Here is a 15809-nt window from a genome sequence, read left to right on the forward strand (position 1 = left end):
CAGCATATCAATTCCCCTGTTTTTAAAAATAATGGTTCAATTCAACATCCTCAGCACTGAGGAAGTGACATCACTCAAGTCTTTTGAATAACATACTGTAAAAGGAAGACAATTTTATCGCATTTTTTCTTTGATAGATGGATGGACGGATGGATGGATGTAGACTGAAAACAACACAGTGATTTTATTCTGACACTGGTTTGTGTTACAATTCAGTTTCACATCTGGATAATGGACAAAGAAAGGAGCTTCATTTCATTTCCCAGTTCAAACTGGACAGAGTGAAAAAACAGTGCGATGATGGTTTCATAGCTTCACTGAACTCATAGCAAAACAAACATCATAAAATATAAAATAAGAAAAAAGAAGATGTGAATGATCTGTTTCCCACAGATGGGTCAGTATTTCTTACACGTATATAAAATCAAATATCACATCCAAAATGTATACAGGTCAGAAAATATGTTTAAAACCTTTCTTCAACAAGAATATCCCATGAGAAAATTATTACAAAAACACACTTATTCTTCTCACACAGAGAGTTTACGGCTGGCAGTTCTTAATTTGATTAATGACAGTATTTAGAAAAAGAAGGAGAAACCTTTGCTTCACATGATCGGCTTAATTTCATCTCATTTCTTTGTTGTAGTTAAATTAACAGTCAGCATAGTCAGTGTAAACAGCAGAGTCTTTGTGACCAGTTCAATTCTCATACCCTTTATAATACATTTACAAAAATTGTCAAAAACAGGCAGCAGGAACAATTGTTACAAATACCATATGTTGTGTGTTATTCTTATAATTATAATTTGGCACTGAATAAAAAATATTTGTAGAGGCCCCCTGCACAAGTTTTTTTTACATGATAATTAACATGGGAAACATCCCAGTTATCCAGTTATCCACCACAACTATGTCACAATTAATAAGATCAACACAAGGACACATGAAGGTGACGACAGTAACACCATAAAAAAAACTCTACACCATTATAATGCCACTACTTAAAGCTTTTTTTCTTCCCAGTTTTACTGTCTCTTTGAAAGATTGATATATTTTGCTTAAAGAGTGATGAAACCTCACAAAGTTAGATTTTGCTCTGATAAAAAAAAAAAGAACGGAGACCTCTGTGTGACATACAGTAAAATCTTTGACTACCTTCTGTCAAACACCTGAGGGAAGGCGACAGCTGCAGCAGCGAGGCCTTGTTTTGAGTTGAACTGTATTTAAGTTCTTAGTTTAACCTCACTGGGATGCACAAAATATTAGAAACACACAAACTGCAAACCTCCACAGTCATCACAAACTTCGTGAAGGAAGAGGAGGAGGAGTCGTTGCAGTGATTTTGTATTTATCTGTGTTAGTTTTAACAAAAAAAACAAAACAAGAAGAACAAAGTGTTTTCATGGACCCGCCGTCCCTCTGAACATGGCCTCGATCTGCTCCAGAGTCTTTCCTTTGGTTTCAGGGACAAAGATCATGGTGAAGATGACATTGGCGATGCAGAAGCAGGCGAAGAGCCAGAAAGTCCCGGCGCTGGTCAGGAAGGTCTGTAAGAGGTCACACAGGAGTTTATAACAGCAGATACCAACACACACAAACACACAAACTGGGACTATTTAATACTTAATGTCTATTATAAAGGAGTCTGAGACAAAGATAGTGAGCCAAACTACAGAATCACCTGAACCTGAAGGCACAAGAACCATTTTAACCTTTAAAGGTATAGTATGTAGGAATTCCCCCCATCTAGCGGTGCGGTTGCATATCGGAACGTATTCTTCATGTTGCATTCACGTGAAATCGGGCAGACGTCAGACAGACAACAGACGCTGCATGTAACAGGATAAACAAGCGTCTATGTAAACAAGTGGTCCGCCAGCACGAGGCAAAACAATACAGGCGTGACAATATGTTGTCATGGTGATGTTGCATTGTTTACCTGAGCCACGTTTTACCGTCTTTCTCTGGTGGAGTAAAATGACATCCGGTTGGTTTGCCGACGGCTGTCTGCCTGACTGCACCTGAATGCAACACCAGTGCCTCCGTCCTTCCTCACACTACACAGTGGTGACAGTTTTAACAGGCCGAGCCCACAGCTCCGCTGAGTTTCCGTGGTTACCTACGGTCATGCTGACACTCAACGTAAAAAATGTAACATGGCCGCCTCGGTTCGGTGCGTCGCCCACTTATGTATTTGTAACGACTTGTAACAACTCATTCTAAGGTACGAGAAAGCTTTCATTTGTATGCGGGTGTGATTCTACTTCAGTGAAATACGTATTTATGAAAGTAATATTTGATTTTTGCTAATAAAAAGCCAAATAAGTTACACACTTTAAGGACTTTTTATTTATTCACAAAATATTTGTTTGTCATTGTGTAAAAATTAGGGCTGTCAGAGTTAACGCGTTAATCGCGATGAGATTAATTAAAAAAATTAACGCGATTAAATTTTTTAATCGCGGTTAATCACAGCCCATTTTGTCCTCTGTCTGCTGGACTGGAGGACTGGAGTGTGGGACCTCCAGTCCAGTAGGTGGCGGTAAGCCACCTTCAAGTTGGTTGCTACACAAATATACACAGTCTAACATATATCCACAGCTCCATCCATTGATTTTTTGACGGCTTTGTTGTAAACAAATGCACATGGCCATGTATTGATTTTTTTGACGGCATCGGTTGTCAACAAATGCACGTGGCGATGTATTGATTTTTTGACGTGTCTGTTGTCAACAAATGCACATGGCCAGGCAGAGACGTAGCAAAGTAAAGGGCAATTTCCACTGGATGCAATTCGTTTCAATTCTGTGTGAGTTTCATGCATCATGTGTTATGATTAGGTAGGCCTACTGGTCTAAAAGTTGTTTGTCTAGAGGTTATAACACTTTGGAGTGTTGAAAGTCCAAAGCGCCATATATAATATTTTTAATAGAGATTAATCGCGAGTTAACTATGGAAAAAATGCGATTAATCGCGATTAAAAAAATTAATCGTTTGACAGCCCTAGTAAAAATATAATAACAACAAATACAATGAATAAATAAATGTTTTAAGCCTCATCTCAATCTTTTCATGGTCATGGTTAAGGTCTCTACGGAAGCCCTGAAGGCCAAGTCAAAAATATATTACATTTCCATATACATATAGTAGATTATTTTGCCTTTTTTTTTTGGTTTAATTTTTCTGTTTTGTCTGTGAAACCAGATGAAACCAACTGGAGTTCAATGAGTAAAACAAAACAAAACAAAAGTTTAAACATCTCATGATCAAGACAAAACACAGAAATAAAGACAACAACACACCCCTGCTGTGTGTCAGTGTGGTGAGTGGTGAGGACTTACCATCATGTCCTGGAAGGTTTTGGTGACGACGAACGCCATGCTCCAGTTGGTCAGGACACACACGGCTCCGGCGAACCCTCGCACTTTGACGGGGAAAACCTCCGACATGATGAGCCACGGGATCGGACCCCAGCCCAGAGCGAAGCCTGAAAACACACCGCCACTCATCATCATCCTAAATTTGTCAGAGCTGTCAGGCAGCATCATCGTCTCCAGCTGTGTAACTGGGAACCTTCAGGTGGATCTGACCTGTGATGAAGACGGCCATGCTGGCCAGCGCCAGCCAGGCCAGGTCAGTGTTGGGCTCCTCGCCCGGCGGGGTGACGCTGTGAATCTGGGACATCAGGTAGAAGTAAACCCCGAACGCTGTGGTGCTGATCGCCATGGCAACACCTTTAATTATTATTCATGGGAAAAAAACAACAAAGATGAGCCAAATTGATGGAAGGAATTTTTTTTTGTAACATCTGTATTCATGTTAAAACTCTTCACCGTGAGATCTGAATTTTAAGTTTAAAATGTAAGATAAAAATAAAGATGAATTAAATAAAACTTTGCTAAAAATACCTGAAATGATGAGCAGCACTTTCCTCCCGGCCCTGTCCATGATCAGTGCTGCTACAGCTGTGAAGACGACTTGAATCAGACCCACGATCACTGAGGCCAGGTCACTCTCCTGAACAACAACACGACACACAACAGAAAACTTACAAAACAACTCTCATTTGATTGTTTATATGTACAATCAAATATATATAGGAGTGTAGTTTAAAAAAAAAAAATATATATATATCCTAAGATATTTCTCCCAGTTCTGACCAGAAAACGGCAAAAGACCAGTGTGTTTCATAAGATTAGATTTGGTATAATTTGGTAAAACCTCCATAGAACTGATCTATTGTGCAGCCAAGTTTCTACAGAAGCTCAGAGTGGACAAACTGAACACTGGCTCTAATGAGGTCGGACCCTTCATAGGTTCCACAATGTGTTTGGAAAACAGAGGATTGAGAGGAGGTGAATTTGTTTGGTTTTAATATATAAATACACCACTAGATGTCACTGAATTCCACACAAAGTTTCCTTAATTTAAACAACATTTTAAACACCCCACCGTCCTCACCTTGAAATGTGCTTGTTCAAAAATGTTCTCAGCGTAGAACATGATGGCGTTGATCCCCGTCATCTGCTGGAAGATCATCAGCACGATGCCGATCCCCAGAGGTTTGTAGACGCCGGGGTCCTTCAGGTCGGACAGCTGGAAACTGGAGCCCTGAGGAGGAGGAGACAGACCATAATACCCATCAGATCAGATCAGGCCAGAGGAAGAAGCAACCAACCGTCAACCAACCAACCAACCAACCAACCAACCAACCAACCAACCAATCAATCAACTGTCAAACAACCACCAACCAACAAATCGTCACTCAACCAACCAACCGGCAAACAATCAACCAACCAACCAACCAACAAACCGTCAACCAACCAACCAACCAACCAACCGGCAAACAATCAACCAACCAACCAACAATCAGTCAACCATCAAACAACCAACCAACCAACAAACTGTCAGTCAACCAACCAACCAACCGGCAAACTATCAACCACCCAACCAACCAACCAACCAACCAACCAACCAACCAACCAACCAACCAACCAATCGGCAAACAACCAACCAACCAACCAACCAACCAACCAACCAACCAACCAACCAACCAATCGGCAAACAACCAACCAACCAACCAACCAACCCACCAACCAACCAACCAACCAATCAACCAACCAACCAACCAACCAACCAACCAAACAACCAACGAACCAATGAACCAACCATCAACCATCAACCAACTGCAGACTCACCTGCTCCTCACAGGCGTCCTCGATGCGAGCGCACTCCCATTCGACGGGGGCATCCGGGCCTCGCAGGAAGCGCAGCGCCTCCTCGGCCTCCCGCCTCTTGCCCTGAGACAGCAGGAAGCGCGGCGTCTCCGGCATGAAGCACATGCAGACCATCAGCAGCGTCGGCGGGATGGAGCTGCAGATCGCCAGCCAGCGCCAGTCCAGAAAGAGACCTGTGGAGCGAGGTCGGACAAAGGTCAGACCGAGGCTTCTGTCCTGGTTTGACCCTCAGCTGCAAATAATGACAACTGTCATTATATTGATTAAAGGGATAGTTCACCCTAGAATGATATTTCGCTCATTATCTACTCACCCTCATGTTGACTAAGGGCTGGAAGAAGTTTCAGATTCCTCCGTGGCTTCTCTGAGTTACAGGGGGTCTCGGCATAGCAGTGCATGTCCATATAACGGTTGCAAAGGGACACCGGAGCTCTTCGTAAAAAAACACACACAAAAAAACATCCAAATACCTCCATGATGCTCGTATGTAATGTCCGTCTTGTGCTGAAGCCCCAAATTGCGTAATTGTCCCGAAAAAAATTAAATAAGTCTATATTTTAAGCTTGTTTGTAGCGGAAGCTTCTCGAAGCTCCTCTTCCTGGCCCGTCCAAATCTCGCGTGATTCGCAGTAACCGCACTGACGCATGCTGACGCCGGCGCAAATCACGCGAGATTTGGACGGACCAGGAAGAGGAGCTTCGAGAAGCTTCCGCTACAAACAAGCTTAAAATATAGACTTATTTAATTTTTTTCGGGACAATTACGCAATTTGGGGCTTCAGCACAAGACGGACATTACATACGAGCATCATGGAGGTATATGGATGTTTTTTTGTGTGTGTTTTTTTACGAAGAGCTCCGGTGTCCCTTTGCAACCGTTATATGGACATGCACTGCTATGCCGAGACCCCCTGTAACTCAGAGAAGCCACGGAGGAATCTGAAACTTCTTCCAGCCCTTAGTCAACATGAGGGTGAGTAGATAATGAGCGAAATATCATTCTAGGGTGAACTATCCCTTTAACTGATTAGTTGTTTGGTTGATAAAAATTATCCTGTTTTGTCTGACCAACAAACCAAAAGGATCTTGTTCAATAATTTCTCCATTATCAGAGCAGCTGTAGAATGAATATTCTGTCTGCCCGGTGATCGATTAATTGATTAACATTTCAGATTCATTTGAAGATTCAGATACTAAGAGAAAAAAATACTTTGCACATCGATTTGTTTGACAGGTGCGTTGGAATACAGGAATACGTCTATGGATATTCTCATTCATCCAGGTCATCGTTCTTTTCTGGGTAAATTGAGTCGTAGGCAACTGGACTTGTATTTGTCTGGGAAGACGTTTCGCCTCTTATCCAAGGGGCTTCATCAGTTCGCAACAAGTCTCTCTGTCTTTGTCCAACTAATGCAGACTAGTGAGACTTCGTTTCGGCCCAAAACATTGCAACCATTAAATATTTTTTGTGCAAGAATCACAGTCTGTATATTTGAAGATTAAGATATTCACTCAAAATCACATTATGTGAAGTCAAAAACAACATCAGAGCTCATGTAGTCTGGACACCGGGGGGTAAAGTAGGTAGTTGGTGTCCTCTAGTGGTCTGTCCCGGTACTGCAGATGGTTCCTGACCATTTAAAGAGCCCGCCCAGTCCGTCCTCGTCTGCAGCGCCTGCAGCTTTGTTAATGTTGGAATGTGTCCGGTCACATGCAGAACGAACAGACGGGCACCTGAACACATCGGTTAACTGACCAAGACTGCCTAAGAAGAGTCAGACAGGGCGGTGGCCCCTGGGTGCTGGGGTTGGAGACCCCTGGTATCATCAGAAGGTTTTTATAGGACAGTCAAGTCATCTTGTAACTGCTGAACTTGTAAAATAGATTAATTATCCATCCTACCTGCTGCGCCAACTTTATTTCCTGATGTTAGTTTAATTCTATTCTCTGTTCGATTGATCGATTACCTCCTTTGAATGATTATCTTTTTATCAAATGACTGTGAAATCTGGTTTAAACTCACTGGCTCCTTCTCCACATGTCTTCAGGTTTTTCCATATTTAACTGATTTAACTGATCAAACACGTCCCTGTCCGCCTGGAATGTGAACTTCTTTTTCCTTCAAATTGAATTAGTCTCTACAATAAAAGACAGATAAAGATCTAAGTTGTGACCAGCAGCTGTGGTCGTACGACTTTTGTGTAGTACGTTTAAAGAGTGTGTTTTATTTCTGTCTTGTTTGCTTTAAGAATTTTTATTATTATTATCTCCCTTTTTAAATGATGATAATAATACATTCTTGTGTGATTTTATAATGTCCTAAATGTTTTTTTATATATGTAATATTTCTTATCCTATGTTATACACTGTATCTTTGTTTTAACTTTTTGAAGCACATGAGTTTACGCTTGTCGTATGAAATGTGCTATATAAATTTGACTTGACTTGAGCTCTTTTTTTTAATCTGTGTGATCTGGCTCATTTTGTAAAGTTACTGCCATGGAGTTGATCTGATGAGGAGTCGCAGGCCGGCCGTCGGACACAGAGGAGCCTTGTCTCCGTCCTCGTCTCCTCACCGTCACCGTCGTCTAGTCTAAAAATATTTCTTTCTGCTGATGCGACTGTTCTGCTGATTCTCTACAGAGAGCACAGTCTTCACCTCTGCAGCTGGACAGCAGCGTGTTTGCGACGAGGTGGACGTTTTATTTTAGTTTTGAAACTTATTAAACAATTAGTGCTCTGAAAACGAGATTAGGAGGAAGGTTCAGGATTTCACTCCAGAGACTGATTCACCTCTCTTCATTGTGGCTGAGACATAATGATGAAAAATAAAGAACTAAAGAACAGATCTGTAATTAATCCATTCATTCATACATAAATATCAAACAAGCTAACAAATAAGCTTGGGTTTGGTGTCTTCACATGGTAACAGTCCCAATCTCAATCCAAAATTGTAAACAAATTAACAAAAACTCTCCTGTTTACATTTTAATCAAAGACTTAAAGGGATACTTCACCCAAAATCAATAGGTAATTCACCAATTTTCTACTCACCGTCATGCCAAGGAAGAGTTTGGAGAACTTTCAGAGTCATCAAAATGCTTTAGGAGTTCCAGCGGCTGGCAACGGGTTTTCATATAATGGCGGCGGATAGAGTTCACTTTTGAATCGTCCAAAACACACACTATGAAACATCCAGATACCTCCATACTGCTCGTCCTACTGACCCAAGTGTCCTGAAGCCGCCACATGGAAAAGTTGTTTGGAAAAAATGTATGTGATCTCTGTTTTTATCCTTGTTGTAGTAGTAGCTCCCAGTGGCTGCGTGTTCTTCCGTGTTTACATCAAACATCCAATGTCTATGGATATTCTCATTCATCCAGGTCATCGTTCTTTTCTGGGCAAGTGGAATCGTAGGCAACTGGACTTGTATTTGTCTGTGAAGACGTTTCGCCTCTTATCCAAGGGGCTTCATCAGTTCATACGCAACAAGTCTCACTAGTTTGGATGAAGCCCGTTGGATAAGAGGTGAAACGTCTTCCCAGAAAATACAAGTCCAGTTGCCTACGATTCAATTTGCCCAGAAAACAAATATCCAATGGTTTACAGCGACGAACGAACATCTTGCAGCAAATCTCACACAGCCACTGGGAGCTACTGCTACAACAGGGCTAAAAACAGAGATCACATTAATTTTTTCCAAACAACTTTTCCATGTGGCGGCTTCAGGACACTTGGGTCAGTAGTGACGAGCAGTATGGAGGTATCTGGATGTTTCATAGTGTGTGTTTTGGTCGATTCCAAAGTGAACTCTATCCGCCACCATTATATGAAAACCAGGGGTGCAGATCCGATGTCAGGATTTTTTGCCCATATGCAACTCATACCATGCTACCATAAATCACCTCCACAGAGGCTCAGAATATCATTCAGAAAGTACTGCACAGGGAATCATTTACTGTGCTTGTTTATTTGTCCTAGACAGCCAACAGCGCGTATCACTGCTGTTATATTAGTAAATCATAATTTTAAGGGTCTCGGATATGTAATGTCTACTCACGTTCTTATCTTTCACGTCCCTCTGACCTTCCCAGATCCCCAATTCTTCTCACTATCTTCCTTTTCTCCCAGTGTATGGAACTTTATACATGATTAATTGATATGGATGAATATCAAAATATGAAGCCCTAAGATTGAGGGGGTCGTTTCTTTAAAGCCTGCTGATGTCATCAGCGTCTGTGTAAGAAACTACCCATTCATTTGCATTATAGTGGAGGAGACCAGAGATGGGATGTGGAGTCAGAAATAGGCTACATTTGTCAAACATTATTTGTTCCACCATTTCTTTTTAGATGTGAATCTAAAATGTGAATGTGAAGTCTGAAAATACATTTGTTCAATTTTGAATAATTTGGGGTATTTTTATTGGGGGGGACAATGCACCCATGATGAAAACCCGTAGCCAGCTGGATCCCCCCTGGAACTCTTAAAGCGTTTTGATCACTCTGAAAGTTCTCCAAACCCTTCGTTGGCATGACGGTGAGTAGATGATTGGTGAATTATTGATTTTGGGTGAAGTATCCCTTTAAGTTATGGAAATTTTGGGGGCGTGGTCTCTGTGTTAGTGAAATCTAAGCTCCTCCTCTCTGCGCATGTTTGGATTAGCCGAGAGTCAGGTGCTGCCGAGATGGCGACAGTAGAGCAGCTCACATCACATGATGTCACAGAGGCACCGCCATCTTTAATTACTGTACAGTTTATGTGTTTACTCCACAAACTAACAATAAAAAACTTCACCTGTAGTATAAAATACTCTGATTTATGTAATATACTTCCTTCCATCTGTTGCCACTATGGATCAATAATAAATACACCAGCTCAGTTTCTCCCATGTGAATCAGAGCTACAGTGTAGTAGGACATAAACTTTTTTAAACACCAGTCAAACTCCACATCCACCAAAGTAAAGGGGCGAGCGACTGAATGAAGTGATTCAGTGCTGCGTTGCCATGGCGCCTCGGACACCACGAGACGAGCCGGGTCACGTGACGCGCCAGAAAACCTGAATGGCATGCAGTTAACGAGGTTATCGAGGAGCGGCTACCAGAGAGGCTGCCTGCTGCGGGACAGGAAGTGGACAACGTCACATCACAAGGTCGTGGTCAAGTCTTCATCACGACCTTCGACCCGCGGCGCTGTCACAGGACGCCTGACGATGTCACACAGGTGAGGACTGATAAGAGGACAGCGACTGTGTTTTACTGCTGCTGTGGTGGACGTCGTAAAGTAAACGTTACATCACAGACAGTCAGTCACTCAATGATTGACAGCCAGAGAACGATCTCCTTCTTCCTCCTCTTTGGTCTTTTAAATTTTAAAGTTTCTATTTCCCACTGATTCATCAATGAATTATTATTCTCCCTCTGTTTCATCCTGTTTTAAATGATGTTCATCCTCAGTTTGATTGACACTTTTATCCTTTTTCATTGAATTTATTTACTAATTCATTTAATTTTTGCACTTGGAATTATATATTTTTTTCATTATCTTAAAGGGACATGGAGGAGTTTGTATTTGGTTATAAAAGAGTCTCATATTAATGTGGATGAATCTATGTTACCACTTGTTAATGGGTCCATTTTAGATAAATATGTCGTTTTGTCTTTATAGTTATTTTGTTATTATTATTTAGTGGTCGACTCGTCCAGCATTTCCTACTTTCGGTTTCCCGGACGCTTCCCAGCGGGTCATGGGAATAACGCCACCAAATCGCCGTTTATGGTCGGAACTACAACGGTATCTGATCGTCTTTGAACCTCCGAATCTCATTCTTGATGAATGAAAACATTCTTGGCAAATGTTTTTACTTTCGTCCGTCTTGCGTCGGTCCAAGAATTTCACTGTGCGCACGGAGGCTCATGGGAAATATAGAGTGAAAACACTTTGCTTTCCAAAACTCCTCTTTGTCCCTTTGATTTTTTTGTTATCAATTTTTTCATATCTTGTCTCAAAACATTAAATCACTTTAACTTGTTTGGTTAAAATGAGCGACACGTTTTGATTTCTTTCTTTCAGTCGGTGAGAATCCTGGACCTGGAGAGTCAGAGCTTTAAAGGTATAGTATTTAGGAATTCCCCCATCTAGCGGTGCGGTTGCATATTGGAACGTATTCTTGATGTTGCATTCACGTGAAATCGGGCGGACGTCAGACAGACAACAGACGCTGCATGTAACAGGATAAACAAGCGTCTATGTAAACAAGTGGTCCGCCAGCACGAGGCAAAACAATACAGGCGTGACAATATGTTGTCATGGTGATGTGGTATTGTTTACCTGACCCACGTTTTACCGTCTTTCTCTCCTTGAGTAAAATGACATTGGTTGGTTTGCCGACGGCCGTCTGCCTGACTGCACCTGAATGCCACACCAGTGCCTCCGTCCTTCCTCACACTACACAGTGGTGACAGTTTTAACAGGCCGAGCCCACAGCTCCGCTGAGTTTCCGTGGTTACCTACGGTCACGCTGCCACTCAACGTAAAAAAATAGTGATGCAACATGGCCGCCTCGGTTCGGTGCGTCGCCCACTTATGTATTTGTAACGACTTGTAACAACTCATTCTAAGGAACCAGAAAGCTTTCATTTGTATGCGGCTGTGATTCCACTTCAGTGAAATACAGATTTAGCTAATAAAAAGCCAAAAAGTTACACACTGGGGACTTAAATCTGACCTTTACATACCTGCTAGATAAACTCCCATGATGCCTAGCACCACCATGAGCTGCACACAGGAGCCCAGCGTCCCTCGGACCCGCTCGTGCGCCATCTCAGAGATGTACAGCTGTGAAGAGAGGAGGAAGAAATAAAAACCACGACAACAACATCATCATCACAGTCAGCGTCAGACAGACACACAGAGAGGACTGAGACTGAGAGAGATGCTGCTCGTTACCGGGACGACCAGCGACGTGACCCCGCTGGCGAGGCCGGTGAGCACCCGGCCGACGTACAGCATCCACACGTTCTGCGCCGCGATGATGATGGTGAAGCCGAAGACGAAGGGCAGCGAGCAGAACATGAGGCTGAGCTTCCTGCCGATCTTCTCCACCATCCAACCGCCCAGCAGGCCGCCGGCCGCCGCGCCCACCGTCACGATGGACTGAGGAGAGACACACAGCAAACTCACTCACCACTACTTTACCTGTTAAAGTTATTTATTAAGTACATTTAAAATGTTATTCTGTTCAAATACTGACTCTTGTTTCTTTCATTTTTCTACCTAATGTATTACTTTTATCTGTATTTTATTTATTACTTATCTTTTATTCTTGATCTTGTCTCTTTCATTTATTATTACTGCTGTGTTTGTTTGTTTTTATTCCTTTTATTGTTATTTCACTAATTATTTCTATTTTTATTCTCGATCCCTTATGTGCAATAGTCCTCTTAATTTTACCTCTAATGTTATTGTTTTTTTGTTCAATCAAACTGTAAAGCACTTAGAATTGTTCTTGAATGACTTGAAATATGCTATATTATATAAAATGTTATTAATGTTTCAGTGACATTTTTCTGTGTAGATTATTTCAGTTTATAAGATAAAACAGGACTGTCACAATGAATGGAACATGTTTTATTGTTTGTTCAGTCAAATAAGCTATAATTTATTTAAATTGATTTAAAAATCTACATAATTTTTCTCAATTAATCCCTAGACAGTTTGATCTACTTTATAAAATGTTGGAACGAATTAAAAAATGTGGTGTTTTCACCAAAGGCAGCTTCTCTGAACTTCATCTTTTATCCTAAAACACCAGAAAATCCAAAAATGTTCAATTAATGATGAAACAAGACAAAGAAAAGCAACATCTGGAACCAGGAAGTGTTCAGTATTTCTGTTTTAAAACCAACTAAAATTATTATTCACTTATCAAAACAGTTCATTTACTATTTGATCGATTACTCGTTCAAAATATAAGTTTATAACAAAATGATGTAACAACAGATTAATCTATCAATAACAACAGTTTGGACCAAAAAATGAAGCCAGGATTATTTCAGCCAATCAAAGACCGAGGCAGAAACTGGAAGTTGAATTACTTCTTACTGAAATGCATCCTGGGAGATGTAGTTGACTTCTCTCCTTCAAATTTTATAGTTTTTTCTCTCTTTTTTTATAGATGACCCTTGACCTTTTGTCCCTTTGATTCAGCTGAGAATCAAACCACTGGACGTTTTCTAACTGTTTACTTTGCATGTAGCTAAACACCTTGTATATTTTCTTAATGACTTATCTTTATATTTCAGTCTGTGGTTATAATCTCATCTAGAGAACTCTTATTATTTGACGTCTGTGCATGTGATCCATGTTTATTTTAACTTGAACCAAATTGTATTTGACTTCTGTTTCCTCTGGAGCCAGAATCAGTCTGTGCGTGTGTGAATGTGTGTGCGTGTGTGTGGACCATGTGATGACATAAATAAAACTGCTGATAATGGTAAAAAACAATGAAAAACTGCTTTGCTATGAAACATGTGACATTAAATCATCAGTGTGGACAGTTGGACAGTTGGACAGTTGGACAGTTGGACAGTTGGACAGTTGGACAGTTGGACAGCGTACCCCGAACCAGGAGGCCTGCACGTCGTCCAGGTGCAGCCGGGGGTCGGAGGTCTGGGTCAGCTCTGGGATGGCCGGAGAGCTGTAGCCCAGCACGAAGCCGAAGCTCATGGGGCCGAGCACGGAGGCGAAGGTCGCCAGGTACAACTTAGTGTTCTTCACTTTACTGGGGAAAAAAGAAAAAAAGAGGAACAGAGTGTGTGTGGGAGGTAGAAAAAAAAGTCAAAGGTCACCGTGTCATGTATGATCAAAGCTCTGCAGGTTCTTTATAAGTGTTTAAACAGAGATTTGATCAAAGGAAACATGACTTGTGTAAATGAACACTGTGAGCAAAGACCATAATGAAGAGTAATACCAACTTCAAAAGCATTAGATTTCAGTATATCCATGGCAACACCACTGATAAACACATTATTACAGCAGTCAGTGTCATTACTCAGCAGTTACACAACTGTCCACAGATTTACACACTTTCCTTTTATGCTGAGCACGTCTGAAGTCAGGTTATAGTTTTATGATCCACAGCCACTGACTCCACAGAACATGACTGGATCAAAATATGAAAAATTGTTTGTTTTTCTACATTTTTTTGATTTTATGGTGTGCAAACACCTTTTTTCCCCAACATTTTATACAGTGGGTCAAACAATTACAGGATTAATTGAGATTTTAACCATTTATCAAGACAAAAAAAAGAGTCTAATATGGTTTAATCCGGTTTCTTTTTACTGAATATAACTTTATAACTTGATGTGAAGAGGATGCCTCTTTCTCTGGGAACTTTCACTGACACGTTTCACTATAATCTGGTTGTGTAATCCATCACCATGGTTATCAGAGGGTAAACATCACTGTGAAGAAGACTGCTCCCATCCCATCCACATGATAATAATATGACTTTATTAAACTGATGTTGACTAGTAGTGGTTTAAGACTGGCATTCAGACTATGATTATGATTATAAATGGCTGATTGATTTGATAGCTGGCTGACTGACCTGAGGTAAGCATCCTGCTCAGACATGAGTCCAGTGGGATCCTCCTCTCCTCCTCCCTCGGCGTCCAGCAGCCGTCTCCTCTCGCTCTGGATGTCCATAGCGACGGACAGCAGCGGAGACTTGTTTCCCCTCTGTGTTGTTTACCTCCTCTTCTTTCACCTTTTACATGGATCTCAGGTCAGTTCTGGCTGTGTGGCTGCTGCTGCTGCTGCTGCTGCTGCTGCTGCTGCTGCTGCACACAGCTGGCGGCCAGAGTGACAGAAAGTCTACAATGTGACCGGAAGCTGCGGAGAAAACATCGGTCATTTCATTTCAGTCTTTTTTTTTTTTACCAAACCGAACCGAGTAGTAGCAGCCTGAAACCAGCCGAGGAGTCTGACTCTGAACTTCCTTTCACCGGTCAACCTGCTTTGTCAACATTTCAGTCAGCTGATCACCGAGGGAAGGGAAGGAGTGAAGAGCGGTGCCTGTAACTGTTTCCTGGTTGGGGGCGTTTTCAAAATAAAAGCCGACACCGCGTAGGTAGCCGTTGGAACGGAAAGCGGCAGCATTCCACCAAGAGACAACCGACAACACAGGACTGGAGCCAAAATGGCCGCCCCAAGCCAAATTAATCCTCAATGACTCCATATAGATATACTGACATTAAAAGATATATATTTTAATGGTTGATATACCTCTGCCTCTGTTGACTAGTGCAGTAAGTAGACACGGCTTCCCCCGAACCAAGATGGCGGCCGCGTTGACGTATTCCACTCAGTAGAGTTGCCTAGGAACGCGGCGTCTAGTCAGTATATCTATGAATGACTCCCACGTTAAAACTACTACATTTACATTGAAAGTAGACATATTTTCACCCTGGCGCGGAAACAAGGCTGTTTTATTTCTACAGTCGCGCCCATTTTTGTAGTTTGTTTGTTGGCGTCAGGTGCGGTGCAGGTGCCAAAATGGCGAC

General features: G+C 41.7%; 1 protein-coding gene across 1 annotated transcript; it reads right to left on the reverse strand.

Moving 5' to 3' along the window:
- Positions 1-906: 906 nt before the first annotated feature.
- On the reverse strand, positions 907-15269 carry slc2a8 (solute carrier family 2 member 8). The gene is made up of 10 exons (XM_085785817.1): positions 14855-15269; positions 13861-14023; positions 12190-12396; positions 11979-12078; positions 5202-5413; positions 4465-4614; positions 3912-4020; positions 3594-3737; positions 3345-3490; positions 907-1550 (listed from the first exon to the last, which is right to left on the reverse strand). Exons 1-10 carry the CDS (start codon positions 14950-14952, stop codon positions 1404-1406), a joined length of 1476 nt encoding a protein of 491 aa, XP_085641943.1. The 5' UTR covers positions 14953-15269; the 3' UTR covers positions 907-1403.
- Between the last annotated feature and the right edge of the window lie 540 nt (positions 15270-15809).

The sequence above is a fragment of the Trachurus japonicus genome, chromosome 9 (genome assembly GCF_045865225.1).
Source record: "Trachurus japonicus isolate A0001 chromosome 9, Traja_1.0".
Classification (NCBI taxonomy): Eukaryota; Metazoa; Chordata; class Actinopteri; order Carangiformes; family Carangidae; genus Trachurus; species Trachurus japonicus.